At 37.8% G+C, this 26,080-nt stretch overlaps 5 protein-coding genes and 1 non-coding gene across 9 annotated transcripts; 1 reads left to right on the forward strand and 5 right to left on the reverse strand.

Moving 5' to 3' along the window:
* Positions 1 to 445: 445 nt before the first annotated feature.
* Positions 446 to 5,049, reverse strand: LOC120282123 (14-3-3 protein 7-like). 2 transcript variants are annotated; one of them, XM_039288874.1, is made up of 7 exons: positions 4,791 to 5,049; positions 3,239 to 3,545; positions 2,277 to 2,364; positions 2,069 to 2,178; positions 1,365 to 1,513; positions 782 to 816; positions 446 to 685 (listed from the first exon to the last, which is right to left on the reverse strand). In XM_039288874.1, the coding sequence occupies exons 1-7, from the start codon at positions 4,861 to 4,863 to the stop codon at positions 680 to 682; spliced, it is 768 nt and encodes a 255-aa protein (XP_039144808.1). In that variant the 5' UTR covers positions 4,864 to 5,049; the 3' UTR covers positions 446 to 679. The 2 variants fall into 2 exon arrangements, with proteins under 2 accessions (XP_039144808.1, XP_039144807.1); XM_039288873.1 differs by having other exon boundaries at positions 446 to 688.
* Positions 5,050 to 7,834: 2,785 nt separating this feature from the next.
* LOC120282242 (probable pectin methyltransferase QUA2) lies at positions 7,835 to 11,661 on the reverse strand. Of its 2 annotated transcripts, XM_039289005.1 has the most exons (9): positions 11,384 to 11,661; positions 10,319 to 11,249; positions 10,112 to 10,241; positions 9,527 to 9,767; positions 9,204 to 9,423; positions 8,945 to 9,114; positions 8,566 to 8,869; positions 8,331 to 8,469; positions 7,835 to 8,205 (listed from the first exon to the last, which is right to left on the reverse strand). In XM_039289005.1, the coding sequence occupies exons 2-9, from the start codon at positions 10,912 to 10,914 to the stop codon at positions 8,047 to 8,049; spliced, it is 1,959 nt and encodes a 652-aa protein (XP_039144939.1). In that variant the 5' UTR covers positions 10,915 to 11,249; positions 11,384 to 11,661; the 3' UTR covers positions 7,835 to 8,046. The 2 variants fall into 2 exon arrangements, with proteins under 2 accessions (XP_039144939.1, XP_039144940.1); XM_039289006.1 differs by lacking the exon at positions 11,384 to 11,661 and having other exon boundaries at positions 10,319 to 11,366.
* Positions 11,662 to 12,130: 469 nt separating this feature from the next.
* On the reverse strand, positions 12,131 to 12,215 carry TRNAM-CAU. Its single transcript is given in 2 exon segments — positions 12,131 to 12,166; positions 12,178 to 12,215. It is a non-coding gene; the product is annotated as a tRNA-Met (tRNA).
* Positions 12,216 to 12,557: 342 nt separating this feature from the next.
* Positions 12,558 to 13,642, forward strand: LOC120282592 (protein TRANSPARENT TESTA 1-like). The gene is made up of 2 exons (XM_039289430.1): positions 12,558 to 13,059; positions 13,130 to 13,642. The coding sequence occupies exons 1-2, from the start codon at positions 12,748 to 12,750 to the stop codon at positions 13,499 to 13,501; spliced, it is 684 nt and encodes a 227-aa protein (XP_039145364.1). The 5' UTR covers positions 12,558 to 12,747; the 3' UTR covers positions 13,502 to 13,642.
* Positions 13,643 to 14,092: 450 nt separating this feature from the next.
* LOC120283034 (PRA1 family protein B3-like) lies at positions 14,093 to 15,829 on the reverse strand. Of its 2 annotated transcripts, none has more exons than XM_039289861.1 (2): positions 15,117 to 15,829; positions 14,093 to 14,279 (listed from the first exon to the last, which is right to left on the reverse strand). In XM_039289861.1, exon 1 carries the CDS (start codon positions 15,778 to 15,780, stop codon positions 15,136 to 15,138), a length of 645 nt encoding a protein of 214 aa, XP_039145795.1. In that variant the 5' UTR covers positions 15,781 to 15,829; the 3' UTR covers positions 14,093 to 14,279; positions 15,117 to 15,135. The 2 variants fall into 2 exon arrangements, with proteins under 2 accessions (XP_039145795.1, XP_039145796.1); XM_039289862.1 differs by having other exon boundaries at positions 14,093 to 14,284.
* A 1,632-nt stretch (positions 15,830 to 17,461) lies between these two features.
* On the reverse strand, positions 17,462 to 20,188 carry LOC120282206 (exocyst complex component EXO70B1). The gene has a single exon (XM_039288963.1). It carries the CDS (start codon positions 19,553 to 19,555, stop codon positions 17,792 to 17,794), a length of 1,764 nt encoding a protein of 587 aa, XP_039144897.1. The 5' UTR covers positions 19,556 to 20,188; the 3' UTR covers positions 17,462 to 17,791.
* Between the last annotated feature and the right edge of the window lie 5,892 nt (positions 20,189 to 26,080).

Here is a 26,080-nt window from a genome sequence, read left to right on the forward strand (position 1 = left end):
CCTGTAATTTTGGTTTTAGGTGTATTTTGGGAATAAATTATACACAGACAAGTGTGTTTCCGGAATAATTCTTGTCGGTCTGGGGTCATTCTCGGAATTCCGTTTCTGCTTTCTAGTGTTACTTAAGATTGTTTTTAATTGTCTTCTGACGTGGCAGTTTAATATTGAAGGCAGACTTGTTGACCAACTTTCAAACAAGAAAGTTATAAACTTTGACCATAGTGGCAACGTGGAACATATAGTTTGGTACTTTTCCTATAGTTTTGATTGAACTTATGAAGTGGTTATTTTATTTTATTTTTTTAAAAATAGATGTTGATAAATCACAGATTATTGAAAAAGAAAGAAACAGTACAAAACCAAGAACCTCTCACCAAAAGTGAGGGGAAGTGGTTATTTACTTAACAAAACCAAATTTAAGTCAGCCAATGAAATTTCAAAAAAAAAAAAAAAAGGCAGAGGAACAATTTACATAATCACATTTTAAGTTTACCACATGGGTATGTCTACAATGTTGGAAGGAATCCAGAAACAAATGGTTTGAGATTCATAAACTCAAACCCATTACAACAACAACAACACAATACATTCAGAATCAAACCATAGGGGGAAAAACAAGATGAAATAGCTCTGTTTTTAGGTGACGATGGCCGGAGTTGTTGCGGTGATGGCCGATCGACTAGTCCTGCTAAAGAATCAGTAATTGAAAGTTAGCCAAGAAATGAAGGTGAAATGCAAGAGAGGCATGGGAATTATGTGTTTTAAGAGAACTTTGAGCTACCTCCATGTCGATGCTGGTTCCCTTTGATTGTTCACCTGTAGAGTGGAAACAGAGTTAAAAAACAATGATCGGCTGATAATAAAAGTAACGATGAAGGTAGTTAGCGAAAAACAATAACTCGGCTGATAAAAGAAGGTTAGAATCTAAGGGAATTAAGAAACTGCAACAAAGAAGCAAGTGGCTAAAATAATGGAAGATCATACCATAAGTAACATTTACATCATTGACTTGTTGACATGAGATTGATTTATTTATCTTCCTTTAACACCAAGTGACAATATTTATATTTGGTGAGTTCATCATGTGGCATAGTTGGTTGGTGGATAGCCTAAACAAGTGCAATAGTCGATAGGATAAGTAATTTTCCCGTCTACTATCAAATTGTACAAAGAGTACATAGCAAGACCTCTAAAATTATCAGAATGCGATCAAATTAATATTCAAAACAACCGATCTAAAATTTAAAAGGAATAAAGCAAACTTTCTTCATCATGTACTTCAAATATATAAGCACCAATTGATCAGTAACTGTTAATTCGTAACATGACAGTTATAAGATTATGGAAAGTTGAAATGACTTTACCGCCTTCCTCCGGCAAATCAGAGGTCCATAAAGTCAAGTTATCTTTGAGAAGCTGCATTATCAGTGTACTGTCTTTGTAAGATTCTTCATTGAGGGAATCAAGCTCAGTTATAGCCTCGTCAAACGCTTGTTTGGCCAAGTGACAAGCTCTGTGAAAAGGTAAAGAAGGTACCTTAATAGGTCTAACTTCTAACAATGAGTCATAGTCAGAACGTATTAATGTTTATACTGTACAGAGTTACAACAATATTTGTGTGAACAAATGCCTAGAGTGGTGACATCAAATCACATCCACCGTTCTCGTATTAAAAAAAAAAAAAGATTGCAAGAATCCCTGAAACTTTTAATTGTGCATGGCCTTGTTACAGCATGTCATCATCTCAAAAGCCAATTTCCTATACATACTGAGAAAGAAACATATACTTATTACTCCACTGACACTTCTATACCAATCGAAGAATAACACATACCCTTATTTAGCATCATTAAAATATTATGAATAGTACATCATTGGAAAATTGATCTACAATTGTCCAACTCACGTTAAAGATAATGTCTACAGTATTATGAATTCTACTGGATATATAACATTTTAACCAGTGTGCTCATGGAAACTGGAAAATAAGCTTCAGTTTCATCATGAGAATGTTTTGTTAGTGCTTGATAATAGGAAAAGATAAAAACAGAAGATCATTATTTCTGACCTTTCAGGAGAGTTCAGTATCTCATAGTAAAATACAGAGAAATTCAGGGCAAGACCAAGCCTGATTGGATGAGTGGAAGGCAGTTCAGTCATAGCAGTACTAGTAGCAGCCTGCATCATGAGAACAATCCAACTCAAAACCCATTTTAAAATACCACAAAACCACCATATGAAGCATTAAACAAAACCAAAGGTGAAGTTCAACAAACCTGATAAGCTTTGAGAGACTGATCTGCAGCTTCCTTTCTCTGTTCTCCAGTCTTAAATTCAGACAAATATCGGTAATAATCACCCTTCCTGAAATTTGCGTTGTAGTAAATACATACAAATGGTAAGAAAAGTTGAACACAAGACTTCCACAACATATGTGATCATATCCATGGATAAGAATATAATTAACAGCCACACAAGTACAGAAGATTTCTGCATGCCACATTGTTGTTTGTCCTTAATAAGTAGGAGACTGCATGGGAATGAAGCAATCCAGAATAGTTTCCTCTATAAAATTGTTCACAAATATCACAGAAGTTCATGATAGAAGTGAATTATCACAAGGATGGTGGAAACATCACAAGCATAACAGACTAGCAAACCTAATAAGTTGACGCAGCATATGGAAAAAAGAGCCTAATAAGCACAACAGAAAACACAACCTAGCCTTTTACAAAACAGAAATTAGTCACTTCAATGTAATATAATAACCTGTTAACCAAACCAACCTCCTGAATAATGAACTAATAAATCAGCTTCTTACATGCCGATGAACTTGATGACTTCAATAACAGATGAATCATAGTTTACTTAAAAATGAACTCACAATACTTCCATGTAAAGAAGAAAATTTTTCTTGCAATGCTCTAAGGTTCTACATGTTTCTTCAAGTATTTAGTTCTACACACACACACACACACACACACACACACACATATATATATATACATGGAAAACCAAAAAATTATCTGCAGAATATGGGCATAGTTCAAATGTCAAAGACTCAAAGGTGAGCTAGTTTATGGGGATGCCAGAAAAAATCACATGCTACTGAACTGTTTCGATAAAAACATGACAAAATTAATCATAAAAACAGAAAGCAATTTTGATACTTACACCAATGGTGTCAAAGTCGAGATGGTAAGAAAGGAAATCAGTAAAACAAGAGAAAGAAAATCACATCTTGTAGAAGAACACAATAGACTCGCCAGCAGTGGATGATGGGAGGAGGTGGATGGCAATGATGGACAGTATATCATTGCAAATCTTTGTGAGTTCATCTTCAATTCTTTTCATGTAATCCATTATCCTCCTAACATTAGCCTCATTTCCCTTCGCCTCTTCCTTCTGCTCAACCGAAGAGAGTATACGCCAAGAAGCTCTCCTCGCACCAATAACATTCTTATAGCCAACAGATAGCAGATTTCTCTCCTCCGAGGTCAGTTCAATGTCCATCCGAGCTACCTTCTTCATGTACTCCACCATTTCTGCCATACAAGATATAAGACTGTCATATCCATCTATCAAGAAATGGAGTAGACTGCCATTAAGCTAATGTCTGAAGAAGTATACTAACTATCCATCTTGTTGAGTCCCCATGAACTGATTTCTTAATGTCTACAACTTTCTTTTCAGGAAAATTTCAATCCTGATGTTGTTTGAGTCAAACACCTTTCTGTCCAGCAAAACCATTGTTTAAAAGACCACAAAGAAAGGTTATTATATAGGATAATGTTGGCAAGCAGTTGAAGTCCTCCCCATTGAGTGTCAGTCAGTGAGAAGCAACCACATAAGGTGGGAGAATAGAACTTCAAAGATAAAACTCCAGGAAAGCAAACAGATGCTAGAAGATGAGATAAAACACACACCAAGCACGAACCTTCTATTAATAGATTAACAAATAGAAAATCAACCAAAAATACAAAAAGATCGGACTGGAATCAGGTTTTCTTTATGAAAGGCTGAACATTCAGTCAGAATGAACAGTATGTTTGATGAGCCCACCTAATTCACCAGTTGGCTTTGCATATAATTCAGAAACCATACAATATGCAGCCAGTTGAATTCTATATAAAAATCCCAACTTTTACCAAATACTATTAACACTTGGCGAAACAAACGCAACAAGTAAACCACCGAAATTGATTTGATTGGAAAGATCCTTCAAATTTTCTAATTAAACAAAACTATAAAATTTAAAGCTCAGATTCACCACCCAAGATAATACATATCTACAGATGAATCAGATCCCACTGACTAGCAAATTCAAATAAGAACTCTTCAATGAAAATATTGCAAGACATATCCAATCCATTAGTTCCGGAAGCACAAACCAAAAACAGTAGATCAGAAAAAATAAGTCAACTTTCAGAAGAAAAACAAAATTTACAGAACAACAAAATAATCCCAAAAACAAAATAAAAATAAAACAATAACAAAAAAATTTCAGCTATCAACCATTTCCCTTTCTCTTTCAACTTAAGCTTGGAGATTAAAAGCTTACACTTTGTCATAAACAAACAACAAAATTTAAGATTCAAACCGCACTCAACGACGATTCCAATGAAAAAAAAAATAAAAATCAAAACCAAAAACTCAAACATATAAAAAAAGCCAACTTTAAAAGTTCAGTCACTAAGAATCATCCCAAAAGATCATTCAATGCATAATTTATCTACAAAAATGAACAACTAGAAATCCTAAAAATCAGAAAAGAGAATCAAAGAAAATACCATCATATCTCTCAGCCTGCTCAGCCAGTTTGGCCATATAGACATGCTTGTCTCTATCCTCCATGGCTTCCATCTCTCAAGGCTCAAACTCAGCTCCTTTTCTCTCTCTCTTTCGCAGGAAAACAAGCAAAACTTGGACCTCAAACTGAGATGATTTGCATTCCCAGCTTCTGATTGATCAATGGATGTCTGAAATGAAGGGTTTTTTTTTTTGGTTTTTCTTCCTTGAGCTCTCAATAAGCACACACTTGCCTGCAACCAAGAAAAACACCAACAAATAACAGACCCAAATGATAGGAAAGCAGGGAAACGCACTCAACCCTTTCTTTTACGTTTCCCCTTTCTTTGTTTTTTATTTTAATATTTTACAAATATGGTTTAATATAATACACGCAAAAAAAAAACTTAAATATAAGCTCTACAATACTTGTGCTCTCACATTACATAAAATAAATTTCAAACATTTTTTTAAAAACACAAACGTCTTACATTAAGGACCTGAATGTATAAAAATTTAACCTTTAAATTTTTTGTATTGAAATATCAACCCTTCTAATGTAAAGGTATTTTTTAACATTATTATTATTTAGTTTTTATTTTATGACAATGTAAATAAGTCATCATATATTAAATAAATTATCAATTATATCATAAATAGAGTCTAACCCTCTTTCATCTTCGAGATCGTAGTATTACCACTTAGTTATTATACCATGGAAATATTATTATTAGTCTCAATCTTTTAGTATTAATGTCTTTTCTAATTTTTATTTTTAAAAAATAAACCTCATAAATAATAATAATGATAATAATATACTATTGTCGGTGATGAGGATGATTGATGAATGATTCATCCTTATAATACAATTACAACGTGTTATTAATATTTTAAGTTTGTTTATTATTTACCTTTTATAGGCCCCCATTGGGTGAAATTTATAGCCTTTCTTTCGTGCTTAATTTTAATTTTTTTATTATATTATTGTTTATTTGTCAGTAACAATTATTCATTATATTTAATAAAAATTATAATTTATTTATTTTATTAAAAATATTTCTAATATATTATATTTGCAGTACTCTGACAAAAATGATAGATTATTCTAAAAAATATATATATTCTTAATATAATTATTGATGACTGATAGTTTATCCATATTTATCAAAAATAAATATTATTAATATAATTTTTTAATTAAATTATAAATGAAATCAAATGTTAATAGTTGCTTTTACAAATGAATAAATTATGTTACCAATAAGTAAAGGGAATATTTCAAAAAAAGAAGGGTTGGAAATTTATACTATGGGTTGTATAATATATTTTTTAAAAAGTGACATCATTGACTATTTAAGCAAAATGAATTGGGCCATTAACTAGGAATTTTTCCCCCTAACAAATATCAACAACCCTTGCCCCTAAACGTCACATTAGAGCCAAACTGACTCTTTAATAAGCCCTTTGCTAATTTGCTTTAAAAAAACAACAAATTCGCTACTTATACTTCACGCTAATAAGCATGTGTGTAAATTTACATAAAAAAATTTCGGCATAATTATATTCCTAAATGATATATTCTAATGTATACAAATATTATTGTAGTATATTCCACTATAATTTGAACAACCCTTTATTATATTTAATTTAATATGATAAAAATAGGATAAAAAAATTTATTTTTAAAATTACTAATGAATACTTGATTTATTACTATCTTATTTTTTATGTAGAGTGTTTGTATTATGTCAAAAGTCGTATTCAAATATTAACTCACACAAGTGAATACACAAGTAAATTGAAATATTAATTTTATATATATTCAACTGATTTGACCCTATTTCATAAAAATAAAATAATCCTCCTAATTAATTTTCCTCATAAGACCATAAAGTCTCAATTAAGGAAAAAAATATAAAGAAATAGGAATAATATTTTTTATTATTTGTCTACCTTGTCACAACTTAAATGGTCAATTTTTATTTGAATGATATTTAAATAACCCTACTAAGTTGTCCATATATTATTATAAAATTAAAAAAATAACCTAAAAAAAGAAAAGAAATTTATCCCCATAAAGCATAGAGGGTCCCACAACTTTAACCACTTGACTTTATTTGTGGCTATTGAAGACACCAAGTGTAAAATCCAAAAAATCTCCGGCCACAAAGCGCCCCAAATCTCGCCACGTCTCTTGCCGTTTTCCCATTAATTTTTTTTTAAATTTTTATTTATGGAAGCGGAACGGAGAAACGCGTTTAGTATTATAAATCGTTTCCCTTAATGGGCATGGTCACTTTCATGGGTCCACTTTTACGGTCTCGAAACGGACAAGGATATACGTGTCACTGAACCTGCGCTCGAGATGTACTTGCGAAAGCGACGGGCCAGATTCGAGCGCTCACGATTGGACGGATGCGAAGCGATCTCAGCCGTAGATAGTTTTGAGTTTCTTGGAGGAATCCCAGCCTTTGGATTCTCGTTCTGTGGGCCCCACCTTCAGATTAGCTTTTGCTTCTACGAATTAAGATTGGATTAGTGTAAAGCTAATCACTGATCAGAAAATTTGGTGGCATAATGACACTGGTTAACCATCTCAGTTCCCAAACTTTTTCTATTCTTTATTATATATACATATATTTAATATAATATAATTTTAATTATGATGGATAATATTATTCTTAAACAGCATGACAAGGCTCATGAGTCATTAGTTAATATATTAATTAAAAGCATGATAAGAGTGAATTTCAACTTATGAGATCCAATACCCGCATTGAGGAATCGAATCTATTTTTCTTTGCGAATAAATCCAAGATCCTTATCGGGTGCGGATGTAACAACCCAGTTTGGTCGGTGACTCGGTGTCCTTTCACTGATTTCTACATAATAAAGTCATCATTAGTACTAAAACGTGCAGAATAAATCAATTGAAAAATTAATACAAATATTATGTTTATTTTGGATGAGATGAGAAAAACAGACAATAACTCTTTATTAATTACATGAATAATATCTTTGAAAGTTGACAAGAGATTCATAATACTTCTTCAATCAATAATGTGCATAATAATCTTCAAAGATGTGTACAAACTGTAGACTCATTGCATGGCTGCAACTCTGTAAATTAAAACTGAACTTTGAGATTCATCTATCAACATTTGATTTCTAGTTACAATGGCAAAGACGATTGACAAAAATGATACAAAACAAGCAAGTTGTAATAAATACTATGTGTTCGGCTCCGGTGAATTGAGTTTAATATTGTTGTCTTCTAAAAAATGGTTTCTGACAAATGAGTAGCTTCGCGTCGCTGTTACTCTCAAGATCTATCAAGCGTGCATCCCATTTTAATTGCGTCGTCATAGTTCTTGCTTCTTCGATCAGAGGAACGGTATCATGAAGTATCAACCAACCCTGCAACAACACCAGTGTTTTATTACTTATGTATCTAACTCAATGTAATTTAAGTCAAAATCCACGTATTCATTCCTTGTAGTGAGTTCAAAGAGTAAAAATTGGTGAAATTAACTACACTGTACCTCGGGTCGAAGAATACGATCCACCTCTAATAGTATATCAGTTATAGAGCACCTGCGTCGCGGATGTGCCTCTAGGGAAAGCAATCCTTCAGCATGTACCATATCATATGTTCTCGGATATGTTGGAAATGCTTCACACCTAGTAAAAAAATGAAAATCATATGACAAGAAGCAATCATCTTTTGCTTATAAACCAACAAATTCACATGCATAGAAGACAGTTGGTGAAACATACCAATCATGCTGAACACCGATGAATCCTCTGTCAAGGATGAGGGGAAGATGGTCAGGACCACTTGTTGGCACCACATTCATGACCCACACAGACTTGCCAGCATCCAACAAAGCAGCATTTAAACCGCCGAACCTTGCATTCATGTCAAGCACATTCCTGAGCATGTTGAAAGGAGGGGAAGGATCCTCGTCACCAGGTCTCTTAGGATGATCGGAAAATATCAGAGGTGATAGGAGAGACCAATAATTACGAATGACAGCATTCCAGTATACAGTATCCTCAGCAAAGTCCTCTGGGTGTACACCTGATGAAGGGCAGAAATTATGTCATTGTCAGTTGTCACAGCAGTAAACAAAAAATTAAATCATCACAATCTTACCATATAAATTGAGTTCAGTGGAATTCAAGTTAGCTTGCAAAGGCCAAGGTCTTCGGTCTTCAATAGGTATCCATCGTTGACTTCTGGTTCCTCTAATGCAATGCTGTAAAGGTTGATAAAAAGGAGATTCAATGTCATGACTCTTCTCACAGAATGTGGGACCAAATTTCCTACAAGATTTCATCATATGATATTTTGTTAAGATACCATTAGATCATAAAGCATTACAGAAAAAATTGGATATCGGAGGATTATGTACCGATAGTTGTAACATTTTTTTCTACTAGTCTTCTTCCACACAATAGTTTCGTCTTGTTGTGACAACATGTCCCAGCAAAGACTCTCAGCGAATTCCCGGATAAATGCCCACTTCTCACTATCTTTATCCCTTGCTGTTCGGTGAGAACTAGCAGCCGAAGTCCATACAAAGTAACCTCCTGGCCTTAAGAGTCTGTCAACTTCAACTAAGAAAATACCATCTGCAACAATAATTCAGAAATGTGATCCTTATTATGCATGATCACATACACACTCAAGTCCTGAATCTCAAATAGAAAACAACTCTAATATATTGGTCTGTACCATTCATCTCCCATTCAATTCCACATCTTGTACAATGCAGCATATCAAAGGACAGATATGGAAATGGTAGCTGTTTTGATGTGAAAGAAGCAAGGATAGCAGGAATGCCTCTTTCTAGTGTAATTTGAACTTGACTACCAGAGGACTCATAGTTAGCGATGCACAGAGTCAGCACTTGTTTTGTGAAGAGGTATGCTCCAAAGCTACCAAATCCACATCCTATGTCTAACACTGTTCTGACCTGCAGGATCAAAATTGAAACTTGTATCATGAAAAAGATTAAACTCATGTTCAAATGATAAGGAGTCACTAGTTTGAGAAGACAAGTGACAGTGTGGCCTAAAATTGCTCTAACTTGAGCCAAGCTTTAGAGGAACCTGAAGCATTATCCAAATTCACAAATTTTATACATTATACTATCAGTAATTTTCATCAGAAAAGCTTAATTTGATATTGATGAACCTTTGGTTTTCTTTGTGATCTTGTTCCTATATCCTCTTAGTCACCATAAGCACATATATATGGTTACACTTCAAATTAATCTAACAGATAAAATAAATGAATGTTAAGAAAGGATGAACTCACTCCAGCCTCATTGAAATTTGATTCATTCATTAACCCTATCATTTCTGCAATTTGATGTGCATAGTCTTCTACTCCATCAACCATAAGAGAATCCGAACGGAATGAGATTTGCTCTTCTTCCACCATCATCCTACAGTAAGAACTCATATAAGCTGAATAAACAAAGCTCAATAAGCAAAGAATACCATCAATTGATGAAAAATATACCTCTTCATCAAGCTCCCAGAGGAGAACTCATGCCCTGTGATCTTCACATTCTCCTTCCAGATGAAGTCTCTCCCAGTTGGCCACCTCAGTGGAATCCTATAATTCCTTGGAGGCAAAACTAAACAATTGTGATCCCTATTCGGTCCCTGAATACATGTTCGATCATACTGAACTAGTCTATCTGGATCTACTACATCTGACTTCTCTGAGACATTGCAGTAACAAGGAACATAGTCTTCATACTCAGGTGAGCAGAATTCAAGCTCTCTCAATTTAGTACCTCCAAGTGACATATCACTGATCACTGAGAGTTCGGCAACAAGGTTCTCTTGCAGCCGCCGATAACCTCGAAACACATTGCCACCAGATGTAGCAGATATAGAAGCAGCCCAGTAGAGAGAACCTGATAAAGCAAGCACCACAATAAGGAGTACACCAAGCTTAGGAAAGAAATGAGTTATACCAAGAGGAGTCCGGGGAGCTCCAAATCCATTTTCAAGTGAACCCTTTGTGTAATTCTGATAAAATGGGCAGCCTTGGCCAGAGATCCGGCTGCCATTGGAGAACCCCCGGGGGAGATGCACTTTCATTCCCATAAAGTCTACTCTAAAACCAATCTCAAAGAAAGCTCAAACCTTGATTTTGGATATCAAATGCACAAAATCAAAATGATAAGGATCCAAGGAATGCATTTATTGCCGGGGATGGGGCCATCCATGTCACAGACAGCAGGGAAAGAGGAAAGGAAGGAGCTTTTTCCAAAAGGAAGAGTTATGAAGCCCCATTCCAATCCAATGTTGGAATAGCACTGAGGATTGAGATTTTCACAGAACTCACAGAGCACCAAAATGATGAAACAAACAAACACAAGAACCCTAGTGAGCAAATCAAGCACAATAAATGCTCCCACCTTTCTTCACGGAAACTGGATCTGGCAAGCAAGAGAAATACAAAAATTCAAGCTTTTTTCACTTGCTAATGAAGAAGAAGAAGGGAAACCTCCCCTAATTATGCTTCTCTGAAGAAAAAGAGAAACGAATACTAAGATTTATTGGAGAAAAGTACCATAAAGATCCGAGCTTTTTCAAAGGAGGAAACACTCTCAAGAGGTGCCTTCAGAGAAGCATTATAAGATTGCACCTATCAAAGAGACAAGCTTTTTCCTCTTTCTTCTTTCTTGTCTTTGCTGTTGTCCCTCTCTCTGTCTCTCTCTCTCTCTCTCTCTCTCAATATATTTCCCTGGAAATAAGGAAAGGAGGAGATTGAGCTGTGGATCTGGCCATTGGAGGGACGACAAAAGCTTGGATCTTTAGCAAACTAGCAATGCTTGTTAATCATTATATTAATAATATTTACTAATTGTGATTATTATTAGTATAAGTTGTTGGTAATCACTTTTTTTTTGGTGCTTGATTGTGATGGGATGCAAATTTATGTCAGGACTTAGGAATGAAGGATGGCATGGTTCAATGAACTGTAGTTATTTGGGAATGAATGTCACTGACATTGGATTGAATGAGATTAGATTTACTGCATGTGAATTACTGCATGTGAGGCGCTACTGCAAGTCTGAATGGGTTCATGTGAGTGAACAGTTATGAAGATTGTGAACCTTGTTGTTTTGTGAAAAAAAATAATTTTATCGCATGTTTTAAACTTTTAATCGAGTGTTGATTTTCACTATTCATGTTTATTTATTCAAAGAATTAATATTGATTTTATAATTAAGTTTATCTAATGAACATGGTCATTTGTTATTATAGCACATTCTTCTTAATTTGGTGAAAATAAAAAATTAAAAAAAATTTGTTTTGGGGTGAGAGAGGCTCGAACTCTCGACCTCAGGATTTCTCTAAAGCTATGAGACCTACGCGCTAGCCAACTGCGCCACCACCCCGTTGTGATGATGGTCTGTTTTTTCTGTTTTTAATCAAATTGTAAATCATTGACTGTCAGCAAAGCAGAGAATGTTAGCAACATAATCAACTTCCAGAGAAGTGAGTTATAGCCGGTTGGATCACCGATCACATCATCAAAATAATTACATATTTGCACTATTTCTAGTAAACACTCTATGATCACTAACCTTGATGCACATACCTCTCAATTCCTCTCTTAATCTTTCATACCCAAAGATAGAGAAAGCAAAGGAGCAGAAGAATTTAATGAAGAAAACCATGGAGGTTGCTTTCCTGCAACCACCACATTCTCCAAGCCTTACTCAATCTAGGTTTTCTTTTATTAATCAAACAAAAATCAACATCAAACTCTGCATATCAAGTTCTCATTGCCAGACTTCTCTTCCTAGTTCCTACCACTCACTACCATGTTTAGTTTGTTACCAAACAATTAAAATCAATGGCACCTTCTTTCCTAGCTATATATAATCCCAGACACAGTGCATCCATCCATCTAAGCTCTACATCATCATGGAATCCCATAACACTGATCCTGGACCTCTTGAGCCACTCCCTTTAATCAACTACTTCCTCCACTCTTCAACTGTGCATGAGCACCTGGATGTTAATGAAGAAGAAGAAGGTGATAATGGAGTAGAACTAGAACTAGGCCTTCCTATACTCAGTTCATTCGGAAATTCCGAAAAGCCGGAAACTGGAAAGCAGAAGGAAGAAGAAACCCGATGGTATTGGATACCAACTCCTGAGCAAATCCTCACTGAATTCACCACCTTTTCCTGTCATGTGTGCAAGAAAACATTCAACAGATACAACAACTTGCAGGTATTATATATTAACATAACTAGATATCATGTTATTAGATTGAAAAACTTACTGGTTTGAATGAATTCAGATGCATATGTGGGGGCATGGGTCAGAGTACAGGCAAGAGAGCAAGTTAGTAAGAGGAGTTCAACCAAGAGTGGTGGTAGGATTGGCATGCTACTGCTGTGAAGAAGGGTGTAAGAATAATATAAGGCACCCAAAGGCTAAGCCATTGAAGGATATGAGAACTCTGAGAACACATTATAAGAGGAAGCACGGAGCTAAGAGCTTTGGATGTAGGAGGTGTGGGAGGCTTTGGGCAGTGAAAGGGGATTGGAGGACACATGAGAAGAATTGTGGTAAAGTTTGGTTATGTCAATGTGGTGCTGATTTTAAGCATAAGAGATCACTTACAGATCATATTAAAGCTTTTGGATTTGGTCATGTTAGTATTGTCTGATTTCTAGTTGGTGAATTTTCCTTTTTGGGAGGCTTGTGTTTTTAAATATGTATGAACTAGATATATATAGGCATGTCTCACTGTTTACTGTTATACAGGATTGTAATTTACCCCGACAAAGTACATTGTATTAGCCTGGAAATGAAAGACCAAGATGTATGGATGAGGGATAATATGATAAATCCCATCTACTGCATGATCATTCTCACAAGATAATACCTATATATATATATATATATATATAGCAAAAATCACCAAAATTATATCAAGAACCTGTAAATAGAGAAAGCGTTCATTTTTAGAGGCAAATTTATGGCGTCAAGATCATCAAATATCAAAAAGAACTGTAATAGTAATGCCACTCCTTCTATGAGTTTTATCTGGGAAATGATTTAAAGAGAAAAAAGGAAAAAACAAAGCACTTCCCCCAGCATTATCAGGCAAAGGGTTTATGCTATCCCATCAAATTTGAAGGCCAATGAACACATTTTATGTGAGAAAAACAGCCTCATAAAAATATTAGAGAATGAAAGAATAGCCCCATTCACAAAACTTCAAACAGAAATAACAAGAGGTAAAACATTGCCAACATCAACCTAATGAAAAAATCAAGCATAATTGGTATAATTCACAACTCCGCACATGACTATAACAAAGCATAATTGCAGACTATAAATCTTAAACAAGGCAAAGCAATCAAATGAACCATCCACTGCCATAACTGTGTTTCTTGCCCATTGATCCACTCCCAATATATCAGAAATTCCGGTGATCCAGCCTACACTTCAGGAACAAAATTCATCCAACAAATTAAAATACAATATGACAAGGATGATAGCTTCAAGTACGTTAATGTTGAGCTACATCTAACAAAATCAAATGATTCAAATTCTCACATAAAATCTCTCTAATTCTTTTGTCTAAATCTTTACTATACAAATCACTTTTTCAGTTGCCTTACCATACAAACGGAGAAAAAAAAAAATTCAAATCAGTTCCCCCAGCAACAAATCCTATCCCATAATAAAACTTTAGGTTATTTGATCTAACTTTTGGCCATAAAAACTTCTTACAAGTTCAATAAATCATGTTATCCAAGAGGAAACATTAGCCAACTTCAATCCAATACAGGTAAGGAACTAACATTCTATTGGTTTTCCTAGTATTTCTTATACAAATCTAAATTTAGGTATATGTAGCAAATGGTCCTAAGCTAAAGCATTCCATTTTGTTGAAGGAATGAATACAATCAATGGCAACAACACAAGGAAAAAAAAAATACCAACAATTCTTCTTCTCCAATGAAGAGATGATAATCCACATTATATTTTCCATGAAAAAAATATATATATAAATAAAAGGCATCATTTTGAAACATAGAAAGGTCATACCACATGGAAACACCCATCAAAGTCTTAATTTGTGATTATATGAAAATTTAATACATGGCATAGAAGTACTATGTTCAAGATGACAAACAAATCAAGCCAAGAAATTGGCCATCTGATTAACAGAATTTAGTTACATCAATTCAAAGATACATTTTTTTTTTTCTCAGTATTCAACGAAACCCTAGCTCCAAGAAAGGATGGATCTAAAGAAATCAAGAAGATACCTTTCCATCAGATGCCGGATCAAACGCGGACAGCGACAGCCGCAGCAGGAGACGGAGATCCACCGAGGAATGACAAGAAGCCGGTGGTAGCGCTTCCTGATTCCGGATCATCAAGAAACAGGTCCTCCGGCATGCGGAACGCGCCGTGGGCGCAAATGATCGCGGCTCCGACCATCAGAGCAGATATAATGGTAGATCCCACGGAAGTCAGGAAGACGACGATGATGGTCAAGAGGGTAAGGCCGCCGAGAGTCTCACGGTCACTGAAGGTGCGACCGAGGAGGACAAGAGGTTGATCGGAGGGGCGGAAAAGGTAGAGGAAGCACCAGGAAGCGAGGAGGAAGAGGAGGACGAGGAGGGCTCCGGGGTTGGAGAGGAGAGAAAGGCCCAGAGCGGCGGCGAGGAGGGCGGAGTAGTTGGCACGGAAGTAGGGGAGGTTCTTGCGAAGTCGAGAGGTAGCGTCAGAGAGGGACTCGGGGCGGGAGAAGGCGGAGCGATCGAGGACCTCGGACCAGGGACGACCTTGGGCGAGGACACGGCGGACGGAATCGGTGACGCCGGTGATGAATTGGCGGACGGCCGGGGTGGTTGCCGGCGTTGGAGAGGGGTTGGTGGTTATCGGGATCACGGCGGGGACGGAGGCGGGGGCTGGGGTGGACGCCATTGGAGTCCAAGATGCGAAGCTTGGGATTTGAGATCTGGAGAAGAAGGCGGAGGGAAGGTGAAGGATATTTATAAATAAATATTTAGAATTTTTCGATGGTTTATTTTAGCTTAACGCGTTCTGGTGGTTCTTTGTTTGCAAATTGCAATGGACGGTGGGGATTTGTTTTAGCTTTTCTCGTTTGCTGAGATGAGATATTCAGGAACCACCGACTAAATTATATTATTATTTATATTTGTTATTGAATGGTTTTGGGAGTTGGCATTTGTTTTATATTAAAAAAAATTCTTGAGATCAGTTTGCTGGTCATATCTAATATCTTTATCTTCATATCAGTAACATGATTCTTTGGATATTCAATATATATATATAATAAAAAATCAAATGAATTTACAATTCATTAAAAAATAAAAATAGAGAATTTTTTTTTTTGGAAAATTTATGGCAGTAAAGATCTATATCCGACTACCCACAGTGGTTTATCTAAAAAAAATAAAAAAAATAAAAAAATATCTGACTACCCACGCTCATAAATAATATATATGTACATTGCTTTTAAAAAGTTGTCCCATTATTCATAATAACGCAAGCATCATCTTAATTTTAGCCCATCTATATTTCCGGTCAAATTCTCCCATTCAAGCAGGCATTGACCCCTTGATTCTAGATTAAATATTCTATTTTTCTTTCGCTTCTATCTAAAAAGAAGGTTTGACACTAGAATACTAGTCTACGAGGAACTTTCTCCACATAAGTATTAGCAAGGCTTAATTCCAAAGTAAGCGACCAAACCCCGATCTCCGCAAAGTCCAATTTCCATGCCCCAATTGCTAGTATTTGGACCTTTGGTATAAATCACCCCGTATACAATATAAATTTATTGTCTCAAAATCATTTTAGCATAAAATGTACTATTATAGATCAGATTTTACGAGTGTCGAGAGTTGGTCTAAAATTGTTAAAATATGAATTGAATAATAATAATAATAATAATAATAATAATTTTTCACACATCAATGAATCCTCTCTAAAATTTTATTTTATGAAAATTTGTAAAATTTAACATAAAAGATCTCGTGAACAGTACTACAGCATGGGGCTCTATAAGTCAGTCCGCCATCACTCAAATGTATATATAGATGCATACACAGTAACACAGCGCATTATACATCATCGTAAAAGCAGTGAGAAGAAAGGTCTCATTCTCAGACTCTGATTAATGAGACCGGAATTTATGATGAAAATTCTATGTTTAACCATGTTAAGCATTCAGACACAAAAGTGGAAAGGCTACCAACTATAAAGAATAAAAAAATAATAATAAACACGATAACGCTTCCAAATGAACCAGCGTGCCATTGCATTTAGAGCCACAACAAAACCAGGGAAACGTGCCTATGATCCAAAATCCCAAGACAAACAATCACCGACATCGTAAGTCACGAGAAAACCCTTACTACAGAGGCTTATCACAAGCCAAAATAGCACCCTGCATTTAATAAACATAAGATGAATAGATTTGACAAAGCAAACCACAAGACAGGCAAGGGTCATCAGAACCGAGACAAATACTCTGCGAGTGCGAATCAATAAGGGAATAATTCTAATTTCCCAAAAAACATAAAGACTACTACTTTGGTGCAACACTAATCTCATCCTCATTAGCATGCCAGGGCCAAACTTGCTCATACAAATCAACAATAACATATCTATGACTACCAAGTTTTAACAACATAAAAAAGTTAAACACATCCTGTAACATGTCCATCATTCCACAATTTGTTCTCTAACACCTTCATCACCAAAACCAGTCTTATGTTTGGAGCTATTCTATAACCCATTGTTTTCTTATAAAAGACATCACTTAAGATTCACATCTTGATAACAACAAATCTAATAAGATGAAAAAAAAAATACTTACAAATAAACTACTCATCTAATATTTCCACTCACTAAACAACAACAATATACACCAACTCCACTAGATGATAACAAACAGCATGCAATCAAACTAAGGCCTCCGAATACTACTACTCCCTTGAAACAAGTCTCCAATCCTGGTCTCCACATCCTCCACACTAAACATCAACAACTGCTTCTCCACCCCTCTCCCACCCTCCACCACCCTCAACCTCCCCAAGAACCCCTCGTACGCCGGCACCACCATCCCCACAGACGCCTCTCTCAGCTCCTGCCGCAACCGCTCGTCGGGGACTACCCACCCTCGCTGCTCACTCCACACGTCCTCTAAGTACCCATTGAATAATCTCAATCTCTCCCTCATCGCCTTCCCAGATCCTCCGCCACCGGGGCCGTCCGTTTTCAGCACCGCCACCACCTTCCCCCACGCCATGCGCTGGTACTCCGTCATCCACCGCCGGAGCCTCGCTGCCTCCCTCCGCGCCCATTCCTCCCCTAACAATGCCCCTAGCTCCCCGTCCCTTGCCTTTTGGCTTATGTACCTCCCGTTGTTCATCAAGAACACAAGGCTCAAGGATGGATCTTTGTACACCTTGGATTTTGCCTCTAAGTTTGATTGGAGTACTTCCATGATCCATGCGATCTGGACTGCGAGTGAGGATGATGGACGATCGAGATCGGTGGCGGCCAGGCCACTGCCGCCGTCATCGTCCATGACTTGCTCTAAGGTGCGACGCGAAGCGCAGGCTGCGCGGAGGTAGTTCATAACGTACCTGGTGATCGGGTGCAGCCCACCGCCGGGGACTGACGCCTTTGCCGGATCTCGCCGGATTAGGTTCTCGAGCTCCATGAATATCCCGCGTATTGCCGCCCCGAGCCCCTTCCAGATCGCGAAGGCCTCTGATCGGAGAAAGGATGAGTACTGATCTGAGAAGAGGGACTCGATCTCAGGAATGAGGTCGCGGACAGCTTCGTACATGTCGAGGACCTTGAAGAGCCGTTCCGGCGCACGGCTCACTACGGCGACGGCATCGGCGAAGCCGAGAAGCTGGATCGCTGTACCGCGGCATGCTTCAGCGAAGGCAAGGTCTGCGGCCTGAGAGAGTCCGGCGAAGACCTTGTCGCAGAGGCGCCGCTCGCTTGGGAAGAGAATCCGCACCGCAACGCTCATGGCTCTGACCCAGCGCGCGATCTCGTCTTCAAGTTCGACCCACGGGGTCGCTTGCAGCTCCTCCGAGGTCCGCGCGCGGATCCCGAGCCGAGAAACACTCTCGTCGAGGAAATCACGGCGGGAGAGCGCGTAAGTGTGCGCGCACTCTTTCGCGAACCCGGCGGCGACCATCCGGGTGGCGATCGAGTGGAGATCGGCTACGGTGCCCGGCGGGATGGCGTCGATAATAATATCGTAGTCGGCGACGGGGTAAGCCACGGGGATGGGATCCTCCCCGTCTGAATCATCCTCCTCATCACCGGAGTCAATTGTGCCGGCGGGCTGCTCGATGAGCATCCGGAACTCCTCCTCCAGCCGAAGCATGCACTGCTGAAGAAGATCATCAGCGCGGGGATGAAGACCCCCAGCAGCGATCAGATCATCAAGGGCGGAAAGGAACTCAGATGCAGCACCGGAGTCAGACCAGATGGGACGATCGGAAGAAACATACGCGCGAAGCCGGCGCTCGAGTGATGACAACGCCGGGTGCTCATCCGAGAGCTTCTCGCGGGAGAAGCGACCATCAAAGTTGGAGAAGATTTGGAGGATGTCATCGGCCATGGTGTCAGTACGTCCTAAGGTTCTCGCGATGTGGCGCGCCATGGCAATGAGCTTGTCCTCGCCGTCTTCCCCCATTCTCTCCATTCTCACAGTCTTGAACTTCAAACCAGGTACGCTTTCCGTCTTCTACTTCTCGTCGTCTTCGTACATGGATGAGAATTAGGGTTAGGGTTAGGGTTAGGGTATGGAAGAGAAGAATGAGTGGTTGGAGGAGGAGAACGCGGATAAAGAGAAACGAAGGAGATACGAAAGAGGAGTGGGGATAGGGACAGCGATGACGGTATCGTGCTCCGCGGATGAGTTGAAAATTAGACTCAGTTCGTTCGTTGTTTGACGCGTGGAACTAAATATTAACAGGTGAAGTAGATGTTAGGTTGGTCTGGCGGGAGTAGGTTTGAAGATCGAGAAGCTGGGGAGATCTGACCGTTGAAATGGACGGTGAGGATAAAGGGAAGTCGTAGTAGTACTCGGGGGAAGCGAAAGATAAAAAGGGTGAGGGCGTGGTGGCGTGTACTATGTGTGGTTGTATAATTCCGTATGACCACGTGGAGCTTTCTGATTGGATTCTTTTTTAAGTTTCACTGTTTATGCTCAGCCACCAAACCCCCCAAAATCGGATGATAAATATATAATTTCACCCAATCTATTGGCAATGACTGTTGAATCTACCCTTTTAGTTGTTATGGAGAATTTAAAAATTTCCTTAAAAAAAAAAGAAGAAAATTATAAATCTAAGAATTCAAACCATATGAATACACATGCATTTTGAGTATGTAGTGAATACCTCTGTGTGAGTAATCAATCACTCAAGTTTTTTTTCTCATCATCTATTTTAAACTCACTTGTATTTTTTTAATTGGACATTCTTCCTAGTTTCGCATCAGAGTTTTTAAAATTATGAAGAATTTTAAGATAATATTATGTATAAAAAATAAATAATTAAACAACTTCTATAATAAAAACTATTATATATTTTAAGTTTCAAAAATTTATAGTCATTTAATGTGCAATTAAAATTTTTTAATTATTATTATTATAAGTGATATAAATAAAAATTTAAATGCAATAAAAAAATAATAATTTATTTCGTGAATCACTTTAGGAGTAGATTATACATTTACTTTAATAATATATATATAGATGTATAGATTTTTCTTTGTCATTGCTACTCAACCTCTTAATTATATAGTAAATATAAAATAATAAAAAATAAATATATAGGAAAATTTTGAAGAAATACTTCAATATAAGAGTTAGATAAGTACAATGACGAGAAGAATGAACATGTGTAGAGACAACAAAGGAGAAGAGCAATTTTGGTATTATATGAATTAAAAAAATTTATTTGATATTTACAGGAGCCAAAAGTTCTTTTCCTCCAAATATAAATGTAATTGATGTTGTTTTTTGAGTGTAGAAAAATTTAGATATATAAATTATATATATATATATATATATATTGTAAATTATGTACATTTACCGACATGTATGTATTTAATTTAATTTAATCTATGTGACTTAAAGGTCTTCCGTAGACCAAGGATGAAGACCAAATGAATTTTTTGGCCGACAAAAGAGAAGATGGCCCTGCATGCTTGTTACATTTTTATGACTTTTTCTACAAAATATTAAGTTTATGCATTGAACTTCTTTGAAAGTGTGATCGTGAAGTTATTGATACATGATTGTGAAGTTATTAATACATTAGGATTCATTTTTAGAACAATTCCAGTAGTACATCATGTGAAAAAACCTTGAATGTTTGACTTTTAGGACTAGCAAATCAAATATGGTGCAAAAGTCTTCTCCCACTTAAATCATATGCATTTTGTTAATAATAATTAAACCAAAAAGAAAATAGTGGAAATTGTTAAAAACCCCTAAATTTGCCATATTGTCAAAAAAACCCCCATAATTTTTCAATCCCCAAAACCCCCTTCTTTTTACACTCCATGATCTTGCATGAAGTCGTAGTGCAGTCCCATTTCGATGGTGTAAGAGGAGTTGGGTTAGGTTGAGTCAGGGTGGGGGGTTTCTTAGAGCTACTGACCCATTTGAGCCGTTCATTGTCTTCTCTCAACTCGCGTCTCCAACCATTTTTGCACATCCTCCTCAGAAAATTCGACTTTTTCCCTCGCCACCGTGTCTCGAAGGAGAAGTCCCGCAAGTATTCGACGATTTCATCGGTTTGCAATCTAAGGTATTGATTATGGTTTTATGTTAACTATTCTGTTACAAAGAAACATTTTTCGGTTTTGTTGTGTGATTTTGATTTTATTGGAAGACATTGAAGCCTGCAGGGGGATTTATCGGCCGGGGTTTTGTTAGTTTGCAGGGAGATTTCTCGGCTAGGGTTTTGTTTTGTTTTACATTTTCGTATGTGTACACGATCAAAATAGTTTTTCGATTGTTGTGATTTGTGTAATGTTTATAATGTGCGTTTCCCCTTTCAATTGATATGGTTGCAGTTGTACAAATGAGGTCTCCGTTTAAAGAATGAGCTTTTACCGTTTAAGTTTTGTCGTCTCCGTTTAAATATTGACATCCCTATTTAATAATATAGGTCTCTATTTAACAAGTGATATCAATGTTTAAGAATTGAGAGTTTACCGTTTAACAACTTATATTTCCGTTTAACAATTTGTGAATACGACTGGCTGAATGTGTTGTTATTGTCGCAGGCTTGTGATTATAGCGGTCAATCTAGTTAATGGGCGATGCTACTTGACACCGGTAGTGGAGACTGTGGCTGAATTGAAAGTTCACATGATCCCTCGACACTGGGAGATCATCCGAAGGACACCGTTTGCAACATTCACTGAGTTGGAAGCTGTATTCCAAGAGCGGGCCCTTCTTGATTCTCTGTTGCAAAGGTACGACAGCCGCACCAATAAATTCAGGATCGGGGAAAGCATGCTGACTTTCAGGCTTGAAGATGTGGCCCTTATTCTTGGTTTGTGTTGCGATGGAGATGCAGTCGTGTTTCAGAATAAGAAAACACACTCAGCTTTCCAAGAGAGATGTTTATCCAAAAAATACGAGAGACACAGAGACTCCATCAGGAGCACTCTTCAGCAACTCGTTGGACAGAGGGGAGAAGAAGAAAATTTTGCGAAACTACTGATGGTGTACCTTATGGGTACAATCCTCTTCCCAAATACCTCCTACTCTATTCCTAACTGGATCGTTGATTATGTCGATGATCTACCTGGCATGGGGCGATACGCATGGGCGCAGGCGACGCACAAGTGGCTTATGGAGGACATTCCACAAGCAACCGCTCGAGTGCAAGCTAGATGCGAGGGAAGAAGACCAACACAGGGTATATCAAGGGTTGCACGGTCGCGCTTAACATCTGGTTTTACAAGCTGACCGGAACCGGAAAGAAAGTCTGTTTCTGCAAGATAACAAGCTACGATAGAAACCAGTTTGTCATCTCTCGAAGGAAAAGAGATAATAAATCATGAACAATGTGTTTAACAGTAGACGTTAATGTTTAAACATATTATTTACCGTTTAACTTTGTTCATTTACAGTTTAAAAAGTATTCTTTAATGTTTAAAACTCTTGTTCTCTGTTTACGTTTATGCTATAATGTTTAAATATATAAGTTCAATGTTTAACTATAGTTTTTATTGTTTAAACTAAATGATTTCGCTAAATTGTTTGGTTTACACATGTTAGTTTCATAAGCTGGTTCCGGCGAATGTTGATGAAGATATATTTGTTCGGGCCAACTGTCAATTCGATACTATTGCTCCGGAACCACTTGCTCGAAGGCAAGATGAGAGGGCAACCTCTTCCGTGCGCGCTCGACGCCGGAGAAGCCCTCCCCTACCCCGCCAAATTGCAACACCCCCACCGACGACGACATCAACAGTCCCCCCGACCGTGGCAGCGCCCCCAACGGCACTAGGCAAGGATGTCACTGCAACTCTTCTGCAGGCTTGCCAGATATTGATGACCGAGTTCCCTCGGCTTGTCGCTCGGATTGAGGCATTGAAAGGCCGATCACAATCGACTGCGTCGTCCCTCCGAACAAATGAAGCACCCGGGGCAGACGCGGCGTCGGATTTCGACGACGACGACATCATTGGGGAGGTCATTCAAAAAGGCCTCATTCGAAGAGGCTTGCGAAAAAGAGGAAAACAATAATGCATCCGTCTCCACCGCCGGCTGATGATGAAACAATAGCAGCACCATCGGCGCCTAATGGTGTTACCGTTGATGACATGGCCGTCACAGTGGAGGAGATCGCAGATGATGTTGCCATTGCCGCGGTTGATAAGATCAATGACTCTGTCATGAACCCGGTGGAACGGGCAGCTGACAGTGCGACATCAAAGATGTACACAATCCCTGAAGAACAAGAACCAGCTAACATTGTGTCTCCCATTGATGTTGTTGTCGTGACCACGGTTGAGAAGGTCATTGACTCTATTGTCAACAAAATTATAGTCACGGTGGAACCAACGGCTGATAGTGCCGCATCGAAGGCAGACACAATCCCACAACAACAAGAAGCATGTAAGGATATGTCTCCGCTTGATGCTTCCGTCGTGCCGCATCGAAGGTAGATGATGCTGGTGCTAAACACCGACAACCGTCAACAATAGTGCCGCATGATGATCCCAAAACAGCTGTTGACGAGGGTCAAGGGAATGCCGCCGAAATGACGACGAGAGAGAAGATCAATGCCAATAAAAAATTAGAAGAAGTTCGGAAAGTCTTTATTCCGAAGAAGAGAAAATACGTTGGCTAATCGCGCCTCAACAAGTATGAACAGGAGTTGATAAGGATCTTCCTCAACTGCCTTATGGACAAGTAAGTTTGAAGTTTTTATGGTATTGTTTAAACTATTACTTGTTACCCTTTAAGTTATATATTGAACGTTTAACTATTCCAGATAGAATTTAAACTATTATATTTTACCATTTAATTTATATAGTAACCATTAAAATATTCGACATAGAATTTAAACGGTTGATGTATCAGTTAAATATTTACAATATTGTTTACGTATCTTTGTTACCGTTTAACCGCAACACTGTCGTGTGGAAAAATGATTCTGTCAGCCTCACACGGTCCAGGTTATTCGATCTGCTTAAGGGGAAGAAGATGGTCGCAGACGATGTGATGGACGCTTTCGTATGTATAATCCAAAATTCGCTGGCGATAGTGCCATATCGTTATAAGAAGCGTGCCTCCATCACATGACCACTGGCGCTGTTTATGTCAATGCAGGAAGACGCACATGATACCACTATGACTATGATCGGAGATGCCGCGCGCAACTTGCATGATGTTGAAATTGTCATCCTCCGGATAATTATGAATGACCACTTCCATGTCGTCGTCCTTGACAATGACAAACAAGAATACATGCATTATTTTTCATGCCAAAGCAAGGAATATGATAAAGACGCGCTAGACATGGTAAGTGCTTTAATAATTTGTGTTTGAGTAATAGTATTTGGTAAATAACCGGTATTCTAATATCAACTTGTATACCTCCACAGTGGAACCTATTTGACCTTTGTATCGATATGGAGTTCGGCGAGTCGACGACCGCAAAGTACCCACTTGTTCATGACATTGAAACCCCACGACAAAAACAAAGAAGTGTCGACTGCGTCGTCTATGTGATGCGGTTTATCGAACAATTACTCGCAGATGAGAAGCTACGGCTACCGCAGACAGACGTCCCTTATCTGCGATTAAAGTATGTTTCCCGCATACTTAAAGAGGGGAGGGCAGCCGGCATCACTGTCAAAGGGGAGTGTTCGAAAGCGGGTTCATAGAATACGTTGTCTTAGTTTCAAATGTAAACCAGTTTAAATTCAATTCATTGTTTTCGAAGAACATGACAAATTTTGTCAATGTAAATTTATATGTATCTATATTTATGTACTTGACTCTTTTTTTAACCTTCCAGTATCATTGTTTAACTTGCACTTTCATTGTTTAATTTTAATTTTAATTGTTTAACTATCAATGTCATTGTTTAAATATCCATGTTACAGCTTTAAGAAGAACTAGTCGAGTTGTAAAAAAATAACTATTTAACGTTTAAAATAATAATGTCTCTGTTTAAATACATGTGTTAACTCGTAAGAATAAGGTTTTTCTCTGTTTAAAAAAATGAAAAAGTTGGCACACAATTAAGTTTGTTTCTTTTTTAAAAAAATCACTGCTTTTACAATGGCTAGTCGGTGATGCTTTCATCAGAAGATCTGCGATTGTGACTCAGAGCCGTGGCAGTGCAGCGCAACGTAACTTCATGGACCTCAAAGGCTTGTGACTCGATCCTCTTTCGCCTAGAATGCCCGTGTTGCCTTCTCGTTACAGGTCATGCGACGCAGCTTCACGATTTCCGTCCATAGGCTTGTCATCGTCGGATATGGGGAATATAGCTTCCTTATACGCTAGTTTGTAATTGTCGACGGTGAAGTAGCCGCTAATAAATCAATGAACGTTGGTGTCTGTCTGCATTATTGCAGCGCAAAGCGTGTTTGCATGGGATACCATAAACTTGCCACTTGCGACATGAGCATGTTCTGATGGCAAGATCTACAGAGTAGCTGCACTAGTCAATCACTTCATAACGAT

Source organism: Dioscorea cayenensis, chromosome 18, assembly GCF_009730915.1.
Source record: "Dioscorea cayenensis subsp. rotundata cultivar TDr96_F1 chromosome 18, TDr96_F1_v2_PseudoChromosome.rev07_lg8_w22 25.fasta, whole genome shotgun sequence".
Classification (NCBI taxonomy): domain Eukaryota; kingdom Viridiplantae; phylum Streptophyta; class Magnoliopsida; order Dioscoreales; family Dioscoreaceae; genus Dioscorea; species Dioscorea cayenensis.

Coding starts and splice junctions, on each gene's coding strand:
- LOC120282123 (XM_039288873.1), bottom strand. CDS start 4,863: ATGGAAGCCATGGAGGATAGAGACAAGCATGTCTATATGGCCAAACTG. Junction 3,546..4,790: donor GCAGGCTGAGAGATATGATG/GTATTTTCTTTG, acceptor CTTGTATGGCAG/AAATGGTGGAGTACATGAAG. Junction 2,365..3,238: donor ATTGTGTTCTTCTACAAGAT/GTGATTTTCTTT, acceptor CGCAAATTTCAG/GAAGGGTGATTATTACCGAT.
- LOC120282242 (XM_039289005.1), bottom strand. CDS start 10,914: ATGGGAATGAAAGTGCATCTCCCCCGGGGGTTCTCCAATGGCAGCCGG. Junction 8,870..8,944: donor CACTGAACTCAATTTATATG/GTAAGATTGTGA, acceptor GCCCTTCATCAG/GTGTACACCCAGAGGACTTT. Junction 8,470..8,565: donor ATCGGTGTTCAGCATGATTG/GTATGTTTCACC, acceptor TTTTTTTACTAG/GTGTGAAGCATTTCCAACAT.
- LOC120282592 (XM_039289430.1), top strand. CDS start 12,748: ATGGAATCCCATAACACTGATCCTGGACCTCTTGAGCCACTCCCTTTA. Junction 13,060..13,129: donor ACAGATACAACAACTTGCAG/GTATTATATATT, acceptor GAATGAATTCAG/ATGCATATGTGGGGGCATGG.
- LOC120283034 (XM_039289861.1), bottom strand. CDS start 15,780: ATGGCGTCCACCCCAGCCCCCGCCTCCGTCCCCGCCGTGATCCCGATA.
- LOC120282206 (XM_039288963.1), bottom strand. CDS start 19,555: ATGGAGAGAATGGGGGAAGACGGCGAGGACAAGCTCATTGCCATGGCG.